Here is a 14,069-nt window from a genome sequence, read left to right on the forward strand (position 1 = left end):
TAGCTCCTTTGCTAAAACTAAATCATAGCACTCTTCCCTAGATGCACAGAAAATACAAGGTTAACAAAGTGTTCAGTCTTTGGAAATTTTCCCCATAGTTTTTCTTTTATTAAGATAAGTTTATTTTCACCAGTACAAATAAAACTAATAAACGTGACAAACAAATATTAACAAAACAACTTAGCACAAAAGTTTATGTAGGTAATACACGTAATTATACTAACGTGTCAACCCCAGAGCTCACCTGGCCCACCAGTACTAAAAGCAACCGACACGGCTGAGCTGGGCAAGGGTGGAAATCTGACATAAATGCAGCCGAAATACCAATGGGCAGGATGTTATCATGGACTCCAGAGTCCAGAGAGGCAGACCTGGGCTGGAAGCCTAGAGCTGTGACCCTGAGCAAGTTCATGAACACGTCCAAGCTGCGGTCTCCTCGTCTATGATAACAGTACCTACCTTACGGTGCTGTTGAAAGGATTCAGTAAGATAAGACACATAACACATTTAGCACAGTGCTGGGAACATGGCAACTGTTCAGTAAATGTTACTACTATATTATCCTTCTACAGCTCGGAGAGAAAAGGCTCCACCCAGACACGGACAGTGGCTGTAAGCCAGGCAAACTAGATTCCTTCTCCTAGGAATGCGAGGTGGGTCTACAGGGGTCATTAACCACTGACACTAGAGGGAGAAATGGATAAAGCAACAGAGAAGCAGACACATGGAGAAGAGACAGGTCAGCGATGTTCTACTTTCTGCACTTCCTGAGGGTCCTCTCCACAGTGACCTCGCCCTGCCCTGCTTTCCAGAGCCAGCCAGAGTATCTGTTCCTTGGAATCCAAAAAGCCCAACGCAAAAATACAGGAATACTTTCTCCTAGTACAACTGTGTTTCTCTGCTCATGAGAAAAATTCAATCTATTATAATGTCACAAAGTTCCCCAAATGGCAGATATTTTCCCACCAAATGGTCAATGTTTCCACAGGCTCTGTTTCCTGAACTGCTCCAGAATGTTCAGTAACACTCTTTCTGCGTAGACCCTATTAATTTTCCTGCATGTCATCAGATTATCACAAGTATTAAATATAATTAATTAAAAAACTCCCTGCATATGAATAGGAACCTTGAAGGCATCTTTTACATCTTGTACTCCCACCCAAACAGCACCCATCAAAAGTACTCAGTACATATTTAATGACTGATGGAGAATAAATATTTAAAGAGTAGGGGCTTGGGGCTCCTGCACCCCAAAACATACCATGCACAAAGGGAAGAGTTGAGGACAGAGAGCCTGTAAAGGGTTAGGCACTGTGCCAGGTGCTTAGCACTGTGTCACCAGGCTTAATTCCTGTCCCAGAGATGGGGTAACAGTCACAGAGACTTTAAGTGGTTTGCTCAAGGCCCCAGATTTTGACTTTCCCAAAGGAGACTCAGCTGGGCTCTCAAGGCCAGCCTGAAATCCTTTTGTCTATTTCAATTTTCTCTCCACTTGTTGAAACACCCAGTTCAGCCTTCTTCATTCTCCTCCAGCTTCTAATAACACCTCCCCCCTCATTCTCAAGAAAAGTTCCTTCTCGGGAACTAAAGGCAGAACAGAGAGGCCACCAGCCAAGAACATCTTAGTATTTCTTCCCCCAGCCCCACAAAATCACCCACATCCACTGATACCGCCTTCCCAAGCTGACATGAGAAGAGTCGTCCACACAGTCAGGGGCTAACCCTGCCAACAGTCTGGATGGCACCCACTTCTCCCCCAGGCCTCCCACCTCCCACCGCACACACGTACTTCCTCTGAATACCTGCTGCACTGACCAGTCCCTCTCACTTCATTTTTGTTTCTTTCTTTGAACAGACATGCTTCCTTCAGCCGTGGGCAAGTTACTCAGATAAAACTTATCAAAACCCCCCCTCTGCCCAACATCCTTCTTATCTATCCCTCTCTCCCTCTCCTCTTCCCCTTCCCTTCACGGAAGTCAAACTCCCTAACAAAGGTGTCTGCTGCCCAGTATTCTCCACCTCCTGTTCACTTTAGCTCATTTCAATGGTTTTCTCATCTCATTACTTCACTGAAACATTTAGATCTCCCATCTCTCTGATTTTCTCCTGTCCCTTTGGCTGCTCTTCCTCAGTCTCCTTTGCAAGTTTCTCCTCCTCCTTCCCCCTGGACATATTCCCAGAATTCTTCTCATTCTAGACGCCTTCCTGGCTTCCCCTCAGTAACCACCTCTCGATCAGAGATCAAAGGTCCTACTGGACCGCTCCCTGTACCTGTCACAGAGACAGCTTAAACCCAGCTTGTCCAAAACGCAACCCACCATTTCACACCTAAGCCCGTTCCTCTTTCTGTATACTTTACATATTTAGTTACTCAAGTTAGAAACCAGAGTATCATCCTTGATTCCTCTCTCTCACCTCCACATCCACTCAGTGAGTTCTGTTGTTTCTCTTTCCCCAAATGTTTTTCAGTTCATTTCCATTTTCCTCCGGTCCGTACAGCCACCACCTGATACCGGTGCTCACGATTTCTTAACCGAATTCCTGGAATATTTCCTTAAATAGTCTCCCTACTTCCTGTCCAGCCTCACTGTCATCCAATTCACTCCCGCTCTTCTGCCAGGTTGACCTATCTTTAATATAAATACACTCATTTCACTTCCCTACATAAGATGCCTTCTCAGCCCCTCACCATATTCAGGATAAATCTAGGCTCCTATTACATTTGGCTCCTGCCTATCTTATTTATTTTAGGCTCCAGCTTTCCTATTATAAAATCCAAGTATGTGGTTAGAATAACCTACGGGTATCTAAACAGCTAGCCCTTACTAGTTGTGATCTGAATCTTCAAACAATCACAGAAGGGAGATATCCTTCCCAGAGACAGGCTCTAAGTAAAGCTGTGGAGACCACATTTCCATTCATTTTTTTCCTTGCTTCTTCATTTCCTAAGCCAAAAAAAGACACCACTAGACTTTGTAATCTTGTCAAGAATATTCTGTTGCTCAAGAACAAAATAATCAAAATCTATTTGAAATAATACAGAGTAGGAGGTGGAGTTAAATTTCAAGGTTCTCATGGTCTATAATTAACAATGATGGAAGAAATAACAGAAAGAATAATTTGGTGCCCACTCACCTAGACAGTTCTGCTGATGATCATAAAGAGAAACCAAACTCTTAAACCCACTGCACTGTTTCCTCTTAACGCCAGGTTATGGTGAAGCAGCACCCTAACATCGAAGTACTCTGAACCTGGGCAGTTGATTCAGAGGTAAATCCTTCATTCACTCACTCACTCACTCATTCAGCAAGCACTTGATGGGCACTGATCACATGCCAGGCTCTGTCTGAACGCTGGAGTGCATGGAGCCAAACCCCTGCCTTCATGGAACTTTCAAAGTCCACTCCATTTCATAGCAATGTCAAATTACACAAAGGACTTCAACTTAAAAGTTTTCCTCTCAGATGCTGGATGGGGATACTTTCATAAAAACTTATGTTAGTGTGCAGCTTCTGTTCTGAATTCAAAATGAATAAGCTAAAATTTTCTATTTCCTTTCAGAGCTACTTAGAAAAGCACACAGAAGTCTTTCTTTATAAATAGTACGAAATTCAGAACCCCAGAATTTAGTCATGAGAAATCTTTGAGTTTATCTAGTCTAATCTCTTGTAAGAGAAATTCCTCGTGGAGTATATGTGGAAAATTATTATGAATTAAAACAATGATCTAAAAAGCACTGCATGTTCATTGTTACTAAATTAGTTTATTAGCTCATCTTTGTTAATAAATTCCACCAGTGATAAAAATGGACAAAATTACCTGTTCATATGCCCAGAACTTAACAGCTGTCTCAGGAGCAATTTTGATAACATTTGTACCGTTTCCTCTCCAAAGGGAGCGGATACCTCCTTCTTTCACCATCTGTCGAAAGCCACCGTATATGTTCATTTTGTTTGATTTTGAACCATGGACCTAAAAATAAACACAAAATAATATGAAATACTGGTGGCATGTTGTCATTACTATTTCTAAAATAACAATACAGACCACTCTCGTTCCTTCAATACTACTTATTACCGCAAGAAGATATATTTCAAAATAGAATATGGAAGGTTGAGAAAATGTATAATGGGAAGAATTATGACCACCATTTTAGAAGCCTGACTCTGAATCCAAAACTAAGAAAAATGAATATACTTAATGTGGCAAAGCAGACGGAGAAGACAGGATCAAAATTAAAATTATGAACAGCATTCATCAGATGAGATGAACTAAATTATTATTTATTAGGCTACGGAACACCTTTTGGAACACGAGCAAGTTCAGTGTAAGAAAAATTAGAAAAACATACAGAAGGTAATACATTCTCTCTCCCCACAAGAAGTAATACTGACATGAAATATAAACAGGTCTGAAAACAATGTGGGTACTTTGCATATCAGAGCCACAGACACTGGAATGCACAGAGCGTGACATCAGAAATAAAAACTGTACCTCCTATGGCTTCTCTCGAGACCTCATGTACCAACTGCCTAACCCAGCGAGGACTGATGATAGCCGGCTCATATTACAGCTGTGATAGTTGTTTAAATATACTAGACCTCAGGATGGCCCTGATATAAAAACTGATTGAATCTAATAAACCAAAAATAATTAAAGAAGTCAGCTCTTCTTTAATTGTTTCAGCTTACACAAAATGAGTAATTACTATCAAAAAAAAACCAAAAACCAAGATGGGAGGGGCTGAAGACTACAGGTCAGCTACGCGGGCAGCCTGTGACCTGGTCACAATAAAGACTCGGGTGAGCTTCCCTGGTTGGTGTACAACTCTGTGTATGTTGTCACACACCAAAGCCTGGAAAGTGACATATTATGACTCGACAGGGAGTGGACAACAGAAACTCTGCATTTGGTACTTCCCTGGACTCAGTCCTATGCTCCTCCCTCCTTGGCTGATTTTAATCTGTATCTTCCCCTGTAATAAACCATAATCACAAGTATAAAAGTTTCCAGTGAATTCTGTGAGCCTGTCTATTGAACTACTGAATCTGAAGGTAGTTTAGGGAACCCCCCAAACTTGCAGGAATTAAGGTCCAGATATATACATTTTATTGTTAGATAAACTTCACAATAAAATATGACAAAGGGAAAGACGAACACTTATTCAGGCTCTCTCAAAGTCAATTTACTATTGTTCCTAAAGAAAAACATCCATACCAGTTCACTCTCCTTTTTCTTTAAAGCAGTATCTTTACCCCTAAATGTATTTTGGGATGTAGGCACTACCCTGAATGGATGTTAATTCAAAATATTGTCAGAAATCTTTTCATACAGAAATCTAAGGACAAACATAAAAAGTGCTGACTGTTGGTATAACAACCCAACTTTTAAAAACCCTTTTTAAGCAACTACTATATTCCGGAAGCGTGTCCCAGTGTACCGGGCATTTTCACATACCTTACATTGTTTAATTCTTACAACCACCCAGGTTGGATATCCTTCTGTCCATTCCAGAATGAAGGGAAATGAGGCCTCAGGGGTTTTATGCAGCATGAGAGCCCTGAGCTTTAGAGCCCAAAACACTCCATTCCTTGTCTAATTTGTTGCAAAGGAAAAGTTATTTAACTCTGAGCCTTATGTTCCCCACAGATACTATGAGGATAAATCCCCCCTTGCTGGGTGACTAGGGGATTACATAATGAGCACCAAATTAATATTAAGCCTTTCCTTTCCCTGTTTCTGTCCACCCTGACCAGCCAAGGCTACACTGCTAGTAGAGAGCAAAGTCAGTCTACAAATCCAGGTCTTTTCCTGCTGACTTTAGCTTCAGAATAATTTTTAAAATTACATCCTTATTCCAAGACTCTAGGTTTCAGAAAAACCCTCTCTGGATAAAGTACATAAAATAGAAAATACCAATAATTTAATGAGAACCCTACAAAAATGGCTGGAGATTTTCTTCTCTAATTAAACATCTGAATAGTCACTGGATGCCAAGATTAAAAGCTCAGCATACACACGTACCCATAATTTAAGGTTTGGTCAAACAACGAAATACTTATTTATGCAATGAACTTAGAATCAACAGTACTAAGATTAAGAGATTTCTTTTTAAAGGTATGACTATTACCGAGAAACTTTCAAACTTTTTTCACAGCACCATATTTCTCATTGTTTCAGAATGTTTAGGACAACCTTAGACGTAAGATCCTAAGGCTCACCTGCATCATGACTTTCAGACGATCCAACGGGGCGGTGCTTGTCCGAGAGACGGCACCAGCAACACCTCCCGCCAGAAGCTGCCTCCACCACTGCCCCGACTTCTTCTCTTCTTCCGTGAATTCATCCGGAATAGTTAAACTATCTCCTATGTCAATACCCTGTTAAAACGGAAAAGAAGATCCCCAGCCTCCTTCAATTAAAAATAAATCATCATGGAAGGTTTGTTTGTTTCTCTTCTGGGTTAAAGTTAAGATCAACTTCATTCCTTAGAAAATTCCACAGTGAACCAATCTGAGCAGATAGGTGATTATAAATAGCCTGTTCATGCTAAATGAGATGTGGTATCAGTTCACAAGAAGCAAAAATTAACAGTAATTACAAATTTACAAAACCAGTAATTACACCTTTTTTTCTTAGTAGATTTGGAATAACTTTTCTCTTCTACATCTCAGTCACAATGAAAGGGCAGCATTTTATCCAGTGTAGTGAGTCCCTATTAGCTACAGAAAAATTAATTTGTCAGTTCTTCAAAGATACTCCCTTTATCTCAAAATTCTTTCCACATTATTTATAACTTATACCATGATACGTGCTTTAAATATGTAAATAAAAATTAAACAAAAACTGTAATGTGAATACCCCTAAGCTCATTTCCTATAATAGACTGTATAAATATTTTTATAAATCTGACTTATCATTTAAAACATGCAGTAGAGCCTACATAAAATTTAGCTAACAGGGAGGTGTCGTTTAAAATGATCTACCTTTCAATCTACTCCGAACAGGACTAGACATCACAAATATAGCTTGACAGAAGCAAAATTCTATCCTGATGTTTTTACAACTTTATTATCTAAATGATTCTGGTGTAAAAGATTTTATAGGTAAGAGTGTCAGGGTAAGGGGCTGTGCTATACCTGTAACCCTCTTATTTCTTCATTTTACTATCAATAAAACGGATACGTTATCAACTGTCTCCAAAGATACAGTAAGAATTTGATTATGTAAATATGACCTCACATAAGTATAAAATTTGTCAAGGCAACTGAACTACTAATATAGGATGATTTTATACTCATAGCTAAAATTTTATACTCATTAATCACTAATGATGGTACAAAGCTTTAAGTAAGTCTAGGCATTGTTACTAGTGGTGATGTGAACTCCAGGCTTCATTTAGTGCGTGTAAATTTGACTGAAATCCAGGAATAAGTATAGAAGTCAACTCATTAGAAAAGTAAAAATTCCCTCAAAGAGCTCCCATTGTTTTCCGGAACAGTTTACACAATAAAATGAACTTCATTTACCCCAGGCTATTTTAGCTGAATATTGATGAAATTTAATTAAAATTCAAAAGTTTTGAGGAATATAGATAGGTATGAAATGCTGAGCTGATGAGTCAAACATTTTTTAATCTTCCATAATTATTATTACAGGTGCCGGAGATAAATCTAGGCAGTTGACCACACAGCCAAGTTTCAGAAGGGATCTTTGGCCATTATCAATGGCCAAGTAAATAGATTCTCAGCAGCCATGAGGTACTGAGATTATTTACGCAAGATAATGTCTATAAAAAAGAAAAGCTTTTACACTTCCCTATGGCAGAATACTTAAATGCCAATAAAAACTGGGCAGCTTATCTTCGTAAGATTTTTGGAAGGCGGTACCTCTTCCAAGTTTTGAGAATGGCAAAAATAGAAACTACATCTGCAATGTTTATGCAGCCTTGGAGATCTTTGGACTTTTGTTTTAAGATACTCTGAATATATACTCAATAGAATAAGCAGAAATCTACACGTTAAGGAGCTGCTGGGACTTGGGTACCCTGGCCCGAGTGTTACAGTCCTCTTAGGTGATAGCTACAACGAGGGTTTACAGCTCCAAGAAAGTATAAAGTAATACACAAAGCGTACTCACCGTAGAGTGTTTCCAGAAACGGATAATTTCCTCAATGTCTGTAACAGGATTAAGTAAGAAGTAGTCTCTCCATTCATTCCAGTCCACTGTCATCGTCCCATCAGAATCGATGCTGAAAATAAAAAGAAGCTGATGAAAGAACAAAACAAAATTTATACATAAAACGAACATCATTGGCCATGTTGCAGAATGACAGTTTCTGTTTCAACTTAATAGTCCTATAAGGTTTTGGAAATGGCAACAAGCATTTGACGATCTGCTGGTTTAATCATTTAGATAAAAATGGACCCCAAAATTACAGACCTCACTCAAGGCTACTTTTGGTGCTCAGTCGAACTCCAAGTCAATGAGCTATTAAAAACTGAAGCTAGAAGATAAAATTGGGACATAGTAATGAATGGATTTATGATCCATTTTTTCTTACACTGGTTCAGGAAGATAGTTCTCAATGTTCTATTGTAACATTTGGAGGTGACTTTGCAATATACTCAAAATATGCTGTCAATTTCCTTCTCCAATTTTCTCTGAAAATTAGCAGTGATTGTAAAAAAAAATCAAACTTGGTCATTGAGCCTTTTGAGTCTAAAGAAATCCTGGTACCTTATCTTCAATATTTAAAATTAATATATTATAGCCTTGGATATTTTTCATTAATTTTTTGCTTCTTTTAGAAGTTTCTTCACAATAATGTCATTTGTACCTGCTTTTTTCCTAAGAACAGCTCGAAACCGTCCAGGATTTTGACTATTTTGTTCATTATTGTAGACCCAGCACCTAAAATGATTGGCACAAAGAAAGTGCTCATTTATTTGTTGAATTAATGAAGATCTCTGAAAAAAAGTTTTGATATCTCCTCCAAATTTTATATTTATTCATGATTTGTGTGAAAGTGATGCATAAAGATGGCAATCAAAAAATGCGATTTTCAGATATTTATTATTGTATTTTCCAATGTCACTTCTAATTTGATCTGCATATGTAAAATGACACTGAAACTTCCATCTGTCCCAGCAGACAGGTATTAGCATTCCATATTTGCATAAGAGTCCTAGTTACACCTGATGTTTATAGCACTATTCTTCTGGGCTGTAATATTTATAGCTCTATTTTTATCACTATTTCTGTTTTAATGCAATTATTTATTGCCTGATCCTACCCACCAACCTCCCATTCACGCATGCAAGCATCCTCCACAAGGCAAGGATTTCTGTTGCTTTTACTCACTAATACGACCAAAGTGTCTAGAACTGTCCCTGGCACAGAGCAAATGCTTACTGGATGATGAATAAATGAATTCTAAATTCTGTAGCTTAAAGCCTCAGAACACTTAGTATTGACAAACTGCTTAAATAAGATAGTCTCATTATAGGTTTAAATTTAATTTCTCTTCAAAATACAAAGTTGAGCATCTCATATTTATTTACTATTCATGTTTTTCCCTGTGTGAAATGCCCTTTCATATCTTTTGCGCATTGTACTGTGTTGTGTCTTTTTTCTTAAATATGTAGAGTTCTCTATGTAGTTGATTCTAATCCTTCAAGTTATAAGTCAGCAAATACCTTCTCTTTGTCTTTTCATTTTATTTATGATGTCCATGAATAGATGTCTTAATTTTAATATAGCTGAATTTATCAATATTTTTATTTATGGTTACTGACTTTTGTATTTTTTTTTTAATAAATTCTTCCCTACACTGAGATAAAGACATTTCCTTCTTTTTCCCCTAAAGGTATTGTGGTGTAACTTTCACATTTAGGTAGATTCTTTTTTAACTGAAGTATAGCTGATTTACAATATTGTGTTAGTTTCAGGTGTACAGCAGTGATTCAGTTATATTCTTTTCAGATTGTTTTCCATTATAGGTTATTATAAGATATTGAATATAGTTCCCTGAGCTGTACAGTAAATCCTTATTGCTTATCCATTTTATGTATAGTAGCTTGTATCTGTTAACCCCATACTCCTAATCTAGTTGATCCCTCCCCGTCTTCCTTTCCCCTTGGGAACCACAAGTTTGTTTTCTATGCCTGTGATTTTTGTGGACAGTGTGAGGTATGTACCCAACTTCATCTCTGTCTGCATGGATAACCAGGGGCACCAGCACCATTCATTGCATAGTCTCTCCTTCTCCCAGTGATCTGCAAAGCTACTTCCCTCATGTGACAAATCCCAAATGTGCATCGGTCTATTTCTGGGAGAGTATGTTCCATTTGTCAACTTAGTCTATCTGTGTAGCAATACCACTAAGTCTTAATAATAGCTTAATAACAACTCTTGATATCTGATAGGGCAGGGCCCCAGCTCCTCATGGTTCTCCAAGAATGTCTTAGTTATTCTTGGGCCTATACCGTTTCATTTTTCTCTAGAAATGTTTAATAGCCCAAATGTTGGGGCAAAGAGAACAACTTGTAGGATGCTTCAGGGTTGGGGAAAAGCAAGTAGGAGTGGTGGAAGGAATCAATCAAGAGGAGATTGATGGGCTGGTGGAAATGAAGGGGCCAGAGGTCTGTAAGTCAAAAAGCAAATACTGTAGGAGCAAGACAGTATACAATCTGGAAGAAGAAGGGTCAGAAGGTAGGATACAGGTGTACAGACTTCAGAGGAGGAGTAGCTTCAAGTTATGATACAGCCCTGAGAGGGAGTGGGCGACCGAAGCAAAGCAGAATGAAAGTCTCTGGTGCTGAGAACAACAAGGAGCACTAACGCTAAGGAGAGAGAGGGGTCACCAACGCGAATACTGAAGTTCCCCAGGACTCGGGTGAAGAGAAGATGGCTGTCAAGTGCCAAGGCCCTCCATCAATGTAGAGAGGGAGCTAGAGACAAGGAAATGAGAGGAAAGAGGGATGGAGATGAAAGCCTGAAAGGAAAATGGACTGTTCTTGAGAGCAGAAGATAAAGAGATGTGAAGCACACATTCTTGGGAGAATCTGCCTTCTCAGCTACCCTCCCCGCTACAGTATTTCCTACTGAAAAAGTAGAACTAGGAGGTGATTCCTACCTCATACTCTGATGACTTAGCCAAGCTGTTTCAAACAGCACCTTTCAGATTTGCCTCCCAGGAGTTCAGTTTTGGGGACGCTAAGAGACAGTGAAATGGCAGAAAGGAAGCTGACATTTGGAGGCACATGAGTCATACTGATGGCTGAGCACTCCAGGGAAGGTCCGTGATTCCCACTACTGAAAACACTGTCAGATGGTGCCACACAAAACATCGTGAGATAACAGAAAATACATAACTCGGTCTCAGTTCCGTGTTCCCGGCACAGAGCCTCTAAACCCTTGTAAGTTCTGAAGTGGTAAGAGCACAAGGGCATCTCTTGTTCTAATATTTTATTTTTGACCCCATCCCTGACACAAAGCTCCTAAATCCCTTTTAAATTCCTAAGTGATTAGAGCACTAGAAGCATCTTTTGTTCTCCTGAGGCAACTCCGGGTGGGTTTTCTGGATGGCTCATGAATGGGGACTGGTCACCAGAAAGACCGAGCCATGATGAGAAGCCTGGAATTTTCAGCCCCGCCCTCCTCTACTTCTCCAAAGAGGAGACACAGGCTGGAAACGGAGTTAATAATTGATCATGTCCGCATGAGGAAGCCTCCATAAAAATCTCAATAGCACAGGTTTTAGGAAGTTTCCTGTTGGCAGACACATCCCCATACGGGCAGAGTGACACCCAACTCCACAAGGACAGAAGCATCTGTGCTCAGGACCCTTCCACACCTCCCCTTAAGTATCTTTCCATCTGACTGTTCCCATCTGTATCCTTTATCATATCCTTTAATAAACTGGTAAACACAAGTAAATGTTTCCTTGAGTTCTGTGAGCCACTGTAGCAAATAATCAAATCCAAGCAGGAGGAAGTCATGGGAGCCTTTGATTTGTAGCCAAGTCGAACAGAAGATGTGGGTTACCTGGGGATTTAACTATTTACAATTGGCATGTGAAGTGGGGAGCAGTCTTGTGAAACTGAGCCCTTGACCTACGGGATATGACACCACCTCTAGGCAGACAATGTAAGAATTGAGTTAAATTGCAGGACCCCCAGCTGGCGTTGCAGAGAATTGCCTGTTGTTGGAGGAAAAAAAACCCTACATATTTGGTGATCAGAAATTTCAGAAATGAAGTGTTTTGTGTGAGTAGTAAAGGAAACACCTAAAAGGGAAAACTCAGGTTTTCCCAACACAAACATATTCTAGTATTTCCACTGAAAAAAAGTATAAATGCTAGTAATAATAATAATAACCCCAAAATGCAAAAGAATATACAGTTCATTAGCCATTGGGGAAATACAAATCCAAACTATGATGAGATACCCCTTCACTCCTACTAAGATGGTTAAAATCAAAAGACAGAAAATCACATTGGGGAGGAGATGAAGAAAATTAAGCCCTCCATCCATTGCTGCCGGGATCGTAAAATGGTGCAACCACTTTGGAAAATAGTCTGCGGTTCCGATTCACCATATAACAAGCAATTCCACACTAGGTATTTACCCAAGAGAAGTGTATACCCAAGAGAACTGAAAACATGTGTTCACATAAAAACTTGTGCGTGAATATTCACGACAGCAATATTCATAGCAGCCGAAAAGTGGAAATAACCCAAACATACATCTATCGATGAACGGATAAACAAAATATCATACATACCTCCAACAGACTATCTCTTGGTCTAAAAAAAGGAATGAGGTAGTGAGACATGCTGCAACACGGATGAACCTTGACAAATATCACGCTAAGTGAAAAAAGCCAGACACAAAGGCCATATATTGTATGATATCATTTTTTTATGAATGTCCAGAACAGACAAATCCATGGAGACAGAAAGTAGATCGGTGGTTGCTGGGGGGTTGCAGGGGAGGAGTAAGGAATGACTGCTAATGGGTACAGGGTTACTTTTTGGGGTGATGAAAATGTTCCAAAATTAGAAAACCGTGATGGTTGTACAATTCTCTGAATATACTGAAAACCTCTGACTTGTATGCTTTAAAAGAGTGAATTTTACTGTACGTGAATTATGTATCAATAAAGCTGCCATAAAAGATTTATATACACAATTATACAGCTACTTTTAAATATCCACCCCTCTGCATCCCCTGTGGTTTATTCTGGAGCTTGGGCTTGGAATATGCATTATTCCTAAAGCTATCAAAAGGAATACAGGAATATGATTTCTGGCCTATGAACCAGAGAAAAACTCCCACTTTCATGGGGAAAAAAAAAAGCGGGCTTTAGGAGCAGACTATTAGCTACCCCATATCCCACTGTCAAAATGCTATTTATCTCCTTCTCGTGTTTTAACTTTACATTTCCTCAGGAAATCCTTTCTCAGCCAATGTTAACAACAGTAACGCCACACACAGCTCTGACACCTGGGGCCTTCCTATTAAGCAGCTGCTTACAAAAGAAATTCTGAACATACAGAAAGGAGGAAAATGCTACTGGTGCAGATGTAAAAGGAGATAACATTTGACAATAAAGCCATTTGGAAGAAACTTTTTAGATAATGTGGAAGACTGAAAACATTCACAAGAAGATGAATATAATGTAACCATCCTTTTCTATCTTCAGTTATCAGATTTTAAAAAACTGGTCCCTTTGGTGTATTTGTAGCAAAAGAGTCTTCAAGGGCACTTAGACTTCAGAGATTATCACTCTATCCTGCGAAATAAAACATTAAGTCTGTAGCAGTCTGACTTATAAAATAGTTCAACTGACTATAACGTTCAAATTGGCACCTCTATTTTCTGAAAGTTTAAATAGGTGTGTGCGTGCATGCGTGTATTTCCTTTTTCTTTTTTTTTACTGAGGTATAGTTGATTTACAATATTACATTACTTTTAAGTGTACAACATAGTGATTCAAAATTTTCAGTTATATAATTATTTATAAAGCCAATTATTATAAGCCAATATTTTATAAATTTTATTTAT

At 38.9% G+C, this 14,069-nt stretch overlaps 1 protein-coding gene across 1 annotated transcript in view; it reads right to left on the minus strand.

Annotated features, from left to right (window-relative positions):
• Positions 1–14,069, minus strand: part of SLC25A24 (solute carrier family 25 member 24) — a 45,673-nt gene that overhangs the window by 11,605 nt on the left and 19,999 nt on the right. The window contains exons 4-6 of the mRNA XM_032487231.1: positions 8,140–8,251; positions 6,222–6,380; positions 3,820–3,972 (exon numbers count right to left, since the gene is read on the minus strand). Of these exons, the coding sequence (XP_032343122.1) occupies positions 3,820–3,972; positions 6,222–6,380; positions 8,140–8,251 (424 nt within the window). The remainder of the gene's footprint in view (positions 1–3,819; positions 3,973–6,221; positions 6,381–8,139; positions 8,252–14,069) is intronic.

This window comes from Camelus ferus, chromosome 9, assembly GCF_009834535.1.
Source record: "Camelus ferus isolate YT-003-E chromosome 9, BCGSAC_Cfer_1.0, whole genome shotgun sequence".
Taxonomy (NCBI): domain Eukaryota; kingdom Metazoa; phylum Chordata; class Mammalia; order Artiodactyla; family Camelidae; genus Camelus; species Camelus ferus.